Source organism: Alosa alosa, chromosome 13, assembly GCF_017589495.1.
Source record: "Alosa alosa isolate M-15738 ecotype Scorff River chromosome 13, AALO_Geno_1.1, whole genome shotgun sequence".
NCBI classification, from domain to species: Eukaryota; Metazoa; Chordata; class Actinopteri; order Clupeiformes; family Clupeidae; genus Alosa; species Alosa alosa.
Window position 1 is genome coordinate 11,183,000 of NC_063201.1, and position 8,855 is coordinate 11,191,854.

The window sequence follows — 8,855 nt, forward strand, 5'->3', positions numbered from 1 at the left end:
ACACACACACACACACACACACAGTCCTTCTTCCCACAGCAATATGGCCATTTTAGTAAGAAGCTGAAGTGAAGTTCAAAAGAATATAAACCCATCTTTAACTAGTACCCGAATTGTAATTTACAGACAAAATACAGACAGGAGAATGTCCATTTGTTCTGGCTTAACTATTTATCTGGGCATTCTATTGTCAATTCTAAAAGAAATTCCCTTCAAAAAACAGAGCTCCTGTCCTGTCCTGTCATGTCATTGCTGACCTGTACTCCTTGAAGCGGGCCTTGTCGTACTGATCGAAGATGTCGCTCCAGCCGTAGATGTTGACCACGCCGGTGGCCGCGGTGATGAGCAGCATGAGCGTGAGCTTGACCATGTGGCTGACCTGCACCAGCATGGTGGTGGCGATGAGCGCCAACACGGCGATGAAGCTGTAGTACTTGGGGTTCTCCCGGCAGGTCCCCGCCCCTGGGGCCAGTGCGGGGGGTGGACCAGGACCAGGGGCGGACACTGCCGTGGTGGAGCTGTTCCTGGGAGATGGCAGACAGCTGAGCTGCACAGAGGAGGAGAAGGAAAGAGACAGGAGAGATGGCATCACACCCCACACTACATCGATGCCCACTAGAATGAATTAAGGATGTCACTCAAATGTGGTGCAGATGCTCTCAATTCTATTTGGATTCTGCCACAAGTCACAAGAAAAATGCTAATGTGTGGGAGACACGATATATTTATATTTTACTCTGATGGATATTGTACCTACAACTTCAACTGATCTCAACTGCAAGATATCTTATGAGAACACACGTCAGGTAGCATTATTCGCAATCTCTTACACAGCAGATGAGCATCCTATACTGAAGAACAGCGAGAAATGGGTCGATATGTAATCTGAGTTGACTTCAGATGACCAAAGCAACATTGTTATATGTAGAGATGAGAGGGAAAGGATGGGTAGTCTAGTGCTCCTTACCATATCCACAATGTCTGCCAAAGTGAGAATAAAGATGGCTGCCATGGCCCACGTGTTGCGCGCCCATCGTGTGTGATCGATCCATGTGGAGAAGGACACCAGCCTCTTAGGGAATACCTGTGTGTGTGTGTGTGTGTGTGTGTGTGTGTCAATGAAAGAAGAGAAACACAATTGAATCACATGCTAATATTGTGTCAGACCGGTCGCCCTCACCTCTGTAGTCATGAAAGCATTTGAACGCTTGGTCCTCTCTTATCTCAAAGCATCCACCGACCACCTCATGGACCCCCTTCAATTTGCATACAGACCCAACCGCTCAGTTGACGATGCAATCAACATTGCACTTCACTTCATTCTACAACACCTGGACAGTCGGAACACCTAAGCAACTCCTGCAGCTCTGCCTTTAACACCATCATCCCGACCTCCTCCACAGCAAACTGACCCATCTGAACATTCACCCCCTCCTCTGCTCATGGATTACAGACTTCCTCACCAACAGCACTCCGGTGCCCCCCAGGGCTGTGTGCTGTCCCCCCTGCTCTTCTCCCTGTACACCAATGACAGCACCTCTGGAGACCCTTCTGTCAAAACCATCAAATATGCAGACGACACCACCATAATAGGCCTCATCTTCAACAACGATGAGTCAGCCTACCACAGAGAGGTCAGTTTCCTGGAGTCCTGGTGTGCAGTCAGTAACCTGGAGCTAACATCAACAAAACAGTGGAGATGATAGTGGACTTCCGCAAAAAGCCCCCGACTCATCCTCCTCTGGTCATTAACAACTCATCCGTTACTGTGGTAGAGGACTTTAAGTTCCTGGGCACAACCATCACCAACACACTCAAATGGGACAATAGCATCTCCCAACTAGTGAAGAAAGGACAATAGCATCTCCCAACTAGTGAAGAAAGGACAATAGCATCTCCCAACTAGTGAAGAAAGGCCAGCAGCACCTGTTTTTCCTCCTCCGCCTGAAAGAAGCAGTCCCCCCATCTTGGTACAGTTCTACAGAGCGGTCATTGAGAGTGTGCTAACATCCTCCCTCACGGTCTCGTTTGCCTCTGCGTCAGCCCGTGCAAAGGCCAAGCTACAAAGAGTCGTCCGGGCAGCAGAGCGCATCATCGGCTGCCCCCTTCACCCAATCATGGACCTGTACAGCACCAGGTCCATTAACAGACCTGTGGAGATTGTGGCCGACCCCTCTCATCCTGCCAATAGTCTGTTTAATCTTCTCCCCTCTGGAAAGCGGTAAAGGGATTTTCTGCCCAAAACATCACGCCACTGCCACAGTTTTTCCCCCCAGGCAACAGCCCTCCTAAATAACTCTTAAACTTGGACTTCATTGCACTTTATTTTTATTTAACACAGCACTATTTACATTCCTATTAATGTATCGTTCATAATGGTTCTGTCTGTCTTTGTATTGTGTTTTTTTGCCTTTGTTTTTGTCTTTCTGTTGCACTTTGTGTTGCCTGGATGGAGAAGACCAAATCCAATTCCTAGTATCTCTGTACGTATGGCGAAATAAAGTTGAATTGAATTGAAATTGAATTACTCATCCACTTCAATTTAAAGAAGTTGTGTTATTGAGGTGTAAAAATGGGATTAGCTCAAACAGCGGAACACCAAACAGCAGTGCCTCTTTGACTTTCTTTACTGAATTTTTAAGTTAAAAGTTATATAACTCGCCTACAAAAAGGACCCGAAGCCACCATCTTTGAGGTTTATGTCCAGCAACTCTACTACATAACAGCATACCCAGGAACATATCGTCCAGATCAGACCAGGTTAGGTTAGGATCTTATCTTATCTTATTTTATTATGATCTTTTTAAACTTTTTAGACTATTGCCTTTCTGTGCTTTTATTTGTACTGTTTGCTTTTGTTTATGTAAAGCACATGACCTCTGTGTATGAAATGTGCTATATAAATAAACTTGACTTGACTAGGAGTGTATCTGTTCCATGTATGTAGCCATATGCCTGGCTATGGTACCAGAGGCACGTGAGCAGGGGCTTTCTGTATGACCCGGCTGGGCTCCACTGCTCCAGGCAGACAATAATGGGCAGCTGGACTGTAAGTGGACACCTCATGAAGGGAACCGCTATTATCGAGCGCTAGGAGAGCATGGTGGCTGTCCCTCCGCCCAATATATTTATCTATATAATATTATGCATCTGTAACTATGGATATCTGTGTCTGTGAGTGTGAATCCATGCCTGTCTGTGTGGGTTTGTTCATGTGTGTGTGCGTGTGTGTGTGAGTAGGTATCTAACCATGCACGACTGCCTATTGAAATTATTGCCGGGGCCTGGCGCTGTGGCAGGATGCTGTGGACAGTACCAGTCGATATCGGTCCATGACTGTACCAGTCAATTGAAAGTGCACTGACCGAACTAATGAGGTTAAATCAAACAGACTGGTGAGAGGAGCATGTCCCCTGCATGGCCCATCCAGCCCATAATACTGGCCATCCTCCGCCTGCCGGCTATGGCTGTCAAACACATAACCTTCGTCCAGCTCAGTAACTTTACATAAGGGTCTCTGCGCGTCAGCAAATACAGTTGCAATTTGACATCACCATTAGCAGAAAAGTTTTGGGTTTACATTCGTACGTCTGCAATGGTTTGAAGTAATCCAGTGCACTTAATGGTTTTAAATATAAAAGTTATTAAAAAATATTCAAGAACATAAAATGGATAAGAACATAGCAGTGAGAGAGATTAGGATGAATGGTTTATCAACATTTACCTTAACCGTTAAAAATCAGCAAATTAATTTACATGTACATTTACAAGTAAATGACTCCACTGCTTTACACTGCATTGGTAGTCCAGCATTGGTAGCCATATCTTCCAGGCTCAGCAGAATGAGAAGTCGCATTGAACGATGGTAACTTATTGAAAATACTCAGCTAACATTACAATAATAAAATAATAATAATAATAATACATTTTATTTATAATGCAAATTACACGTAAGCTATCATTACACTCTCCAACCATGGAAACTTAGTGAATCAATGGTATTCAAATCAATGATTAAATTAATAGTATAAATCATCACTTAAGTAAGATTACATGTAATAATTGACATTAACAGACTATAAAGGCATTCTTCCAGCCCAGAATGTATCAAACTCTAAAGGCAGCTCATAGCTTAATAATAAATGTGTCTGGCCACTCACTCGTGGGAAAATGGCCGCCAGAGAGCAGATGGTGAGGATGAGCAGCAGGACCTCACCTACAACCAGAGTCACGTAGTTTGCTATCAACCTGCACACACACACACACACACACACACACACACACACACACACACACACACACACACACACACACACACACACACAAAAATAACAATCAGTTAATCAGACGATAGTAGAGTTAATGGCAATTAGCTTCTCATCTAATTTGCACATCATCATATCTGTACGCAAGTGTTGTGTTTGCTACAGATTAATGCCACAGGGCATTGAACAGGTTTCACTGAAATTCAAGTCTCCCTGATTGAAAGATGGTGGTCTTGCGGTACCTGGCGTGATTCCACTTGAAAATTTGAACTAAGAAGAACATGTCTAAAATCGATGCCAACAAGGCTACGTCTACGTCTCCTTTTTCACTGTCTTTCAATACATCGGTCACACACACACACACACACACACACACACACACAAAAAGATACAAACACACAAACATCAGACTCATGCTGGGTCGACGAAGGCCTACACAACGATGATGAAGAGCAGGATTCTCTCTGTCTCTAACTACATCGGACACACACGCACGCACGCACGCGCGCACATGTCTGACTCACGCGGGGTCGATGAGGGCCTCCACGACGGCGGTGAAGAGCAGCACGACGCAGGAGCAGCTGAAGGCGGCGCCACTCTGCTTCTCTTTCTCCACGGAGAAGCGCGTCTCCAGCTCTGGGTCGGTGAAGCGCAGAGACAGCCGGTTGGTGTACTTCCCCTTCAGACTGGGGGAACAGATGGAGGAAATCACAGGGAGAGTTCACACACACACACACACACACACACACACGGCTCTCTACATAAGACCCCCTCCCCCCTTCCTCTTTGTGTCACTCTGTCTGTTTATCTTTCTATTCCTCTAAAACAGACACACACACACACACACACACACACACACTCTCTCACACACATATACACACACACACACACACACACACACTCTGTACTCACGCCTGGACTGTCTCTCTCTCCAGCAGAGCCTCGTTGAGGAGCTTGTTGAGCTCCTGTTCGTTCTCCTGGGCGTCGATCACTCTCTCTGCCAGGTCCCGCAGACGCAGACGCCGCCGAGGGTTGGGGAACGACGGGTTAACCACCTACACACAGAGAGCACATGCGTGTGTGTGAGCGTGTGTGCGTGTGTGTGTGGCAGACAGATAGCAGATAACAGACAGATATGTAGAGATACACAGACAAACTAATGCAGAGATAGATAGATAGATAGATAGATAGATAGATAGATAGATATAGATAGATAGATAGACATCTGCCAAGATAGCAGACTGAGGTATGGAAAGGTACAGATGGACAAACAGTTGCAGAGACATCAGACAGACAGACAGGCATACAGGCAGGTAGAAAGACAGACCGGCAGGTAGGTAGGTAGACAGGCAGACAGACAGACATGAGCAAACGGGACCTTTGTGTCCAGCTCCTCTGGCTCCTCCGGTGTGGTGCAGGTGGTGTTAACGCTGCCGTTGCACTCCGTGGTGTTAATCAGCAGCGGAGAGTTGCCATTAGACGATGTGACGGATAGTTTCTGTGAACACAGGAGAGAGGAAACATCACCTTTACAGTAGAGTCAGCACCTTTACTCAGGTGATATTCACAATCAGGGTTTTTACAAAACCTGTCCAGACAGCTTGTGACAGGTGTTATGCTCTGGGGTGAGGTGTCTAGTTTCTGGAATTAGTTGTTTAGTTGATTATTTTTCTGAAGTGAGAAATTTATTTTAATGTGTGGGATATTTTTGTTTTTTTATGGTATGTTGAGCGTAAAGCCAAAGTTGCATCCCAATATTTTCTGGAGTAAGGCGTTTCTTTTCTTGTGTGCTTTTTTTTATATATTCTGGAGTGAGGACTTTCTTTTCTTGTGTGCTTTGTTTATTTGCTGGAGTGAGGACTTTCTTTTCTTGTGTGCTTTGTTTATTTTCTGGAGTGAGGACTTTCTTTTCTTGTGTGCTTTGTTTATTTTCTGGACTGAGGACTTTCTTTTCTTGTGTGCTTTGTTTTTTTCTGGAGTGAGTGATCAGTGTGTACAGTGGTCATTTTCAGGTGTGTTTACGTGTCAGTGGAGCTCACCACTCCGTTGATGCCGTTCTTGCCCAGTGGCCCTTTGGGTACCACTACCAGGTAGGTCTCGATGCCGCGCTCCTTCAGGTACTCGCAGCGGTCGCCGCCGTTGCCTGGCTCCACGTCGAACTCACCGTGCAGACACTCCAGGGTGCTCTGGGAGATGTGCACGCGCCTGACATGGAGGGATAAACACACACACACACACACGAAAATCAACTTTTCAAAAGGCTGATTATTATCACAATTGAACATGTAAGACAGTTGGACTGGTTTACATTCAAGCACATATTTGTAAGTCTTCTAAAACATGTATTGGCATTCTACTAAACATGGATGGCCTTCAATACAAATATTATGATAGAAAATATTCTGTTCCATGACCCTACAGTGTATAGAGATGATATCTAACTAACATTTGTGTAGGTAATCACACATGAAAAAGCCATCTTCCTACTCACCCTGGTATTCCTCCGGCCTCCATCTTGTTGGCCACCGTGACGTCCGTCGACCAGACGTCATACTGCCAGCGCTTTTGCCCCAGGACACCACCCAGCACCGTCCCCGAGTGGACCCCCACGCGCATGTCCACGTCTGTCTGTGTCTTCTCACGCACGTACCTGCCAGAGAGATACGAGAGAAAGACAAAGCTGCCATCACAACAGAGCAGAACACCTCTCAGCAGTCACTCTGCAGAAAGTTAACGTCGCCATCCCAACAGAACAAAACACCTCTCGGCAGTCAGTCAGGGTCTCACATCTGAAGTGTGACTGCCTTTCACACATACAGTATGTTACCACTTTGGAAGTGTGCTCAAAACTAGCAGGTTATTCACACTGCCAAACATTTCTCTGATATACAGAACCACAAAATAACTCTCTCCTGCCTCTGACATAAGAGATCATCATTATTCTTAGTGCCTTAATTATCTGAATTGGTGATAACCAAGAGCAGAGGATTCTACTTGTCTCCAGGGCAACATGCTCTGCAGTACGAACACCTCCCTCTGACCGTCTCACTGTGGGCCAATAGTCATGTTGGGGTCGTTACTCAAAAAAGTAATGTATCAAATTAAAATTGTATTAATTAATTTATTACTGTAAAAAATGTAATCCCTTACATTACTTCTTTACTCTCTATGGAAAGTAACGCCTTACATTACTTTTGTGTTACTGCATTGAAATGTTTCTATGGACACTGTTGATACCGTCCCCTTTTATTTATTATTTAATTACCGGTAATGACGTTGTTTGAAACATTAGGTTGCGTTGTACCAGGCATTTCTTACATATAGCTGATCATTGCTCTGTCTTACTGAAAGATGCCTTCAAGTTCACAAACATGGCACCTCAGTGCTGCTTTTAAAAATTGGGCAAATTCAAACTGCTTTATGGAAAAGCTCTGCCCAACTCGTGCACCCTCCCTCACAATGTTAAATGGTGACCTGCACACAACTTGCAGAACATTGAACTGCTTTCAGTGAAATATAAGTATAAGTATAAGTATATACACTCTTTTGATCCCGTGAGGGAAATTTGGTCTCTGCATTTATCCCAATCCGTGAATTAGTGAAACACACTCACACAGTGAACAGAAGCACACACTAATCCCGGCGCAGTGAGCTGCCTGCAACAACAGCGGCGCTCGGGGAGCAGTGAGGGGTTAGGTGCCTTGCTCAAGGGCACTTCAGCCGTTCCCACTGGTCGGGGCTCGAACCTGCAACCCTCCGGTTACAAGTCCGAAGTGCTAACCAGTAGGCCACGGCTGCCCCTCTTATGTGCTTGTGAGTTACGCACCTTCTGTCATTAATACTGGATACTCTTGTTCACACTGAAACCAGTGGCAGTCCTTGCTTGTATAATGCCCTGAAATCTTTTTGGAGGCAATTTGTGGTATGATTGATGTCAGACTACTCGTTACTGACAAATGCAACGTGATTACAGTAACGTGTTACTTTGTAACGTGTTACACCCAACTCTGAACATGACTCATGCGCATGACAGGTGCATGGGGTATCCATTGCGAGATCTCGGAAATGACCAGTGTTGTTGTGAGGGCGAAAACTCACGAAATGGCCTCCACCATAGCCAAGCCCATCATGATGGAGCAGGCAGCATGGTCGTCACGGTAATCTGGGAGCCCACAGATGCAGTAGTAACAGTCACCAAGGATTTTAATTCTCAGCTGGTGGTATTTCTGCAAGAGCAAGACAAGAGACAGAGAAAAGGGAGAGAATTCACACACACACAGATGCAAACAAAGACACAGACAGACACGCAGATAAATACATTTACAAATGGTCAGTAAATCAAAAAGATTTGTGACTGCTTATAGGCTACACTGCAAAAACTGCTTATCTAATAAAATCTAACCAAGTGTTTTAATCTTAGTATTAAAGTATTAATCTTATATTTACATCAAAAAATCTAGTTGTTACTGTTTTCATTATAAAGACACTTATAGCGCTTTCTTGTAAAATCATTTGACTTAATTTAGATGTCTCATCATTAAAACAAGCAAATTTGTCTGCCAGTGCGTTAAGCAAATTTTTCTAACTTGG

The 8,855-nt window shown here is 44.8% G+C and overlaps 1 protein-coding gene across 1 annotated transcript in view; it reads right to left on the reverse strand.

Moving 5' to 3' along the window:
* adcy3a (adenylate cyclase 3a) overlaps positions 1 to 8,855 on the reverse strand; it is a 38,442-nt gene that overhangs the window by 13,840 nt on the left and 15,747 nt on the right. The window contains exons 5-13 of the mRNA XM_048260155.1: positions 8,364 to 8,491; positions 6,757 to 6,915; positions 6,305 to 6,470; positions 5,644 to 5,763; positions 5,178 to 5,320; positions 4,790 to 4,951; positions 4,161 to 4,248; positions 968 to 1,084; positions 258 to 547 (exon numbers count right to left, since the gene is read on the reverse strand). Of these exons, the coding sequence (XP_048116112.1) occupies positions 258 to 547; positions 968 to 1,084; positions 4,161 to 4,248; positions 4,790 to 4,951; positions 5,178 to 5,320; positions 5,644 to 5,763; positions 6,305 to 6,470; positions 6,757 to 6,915; positions 8,364 to 8,491 (1,373 nt within the window). The remainder of the gene's footprint in view (positions 1 to 257; positions 548 to 967; positions 1,085 to 4,160; positions 4,249 to 4,789; positions 4,952 to 5,177; positions 5,321 to 5,643; positions 5,764 to 6,304; positions 6,471 to 6,756; positions 6,916 to 8,363; positions 8,492 to 8,855) is intronic.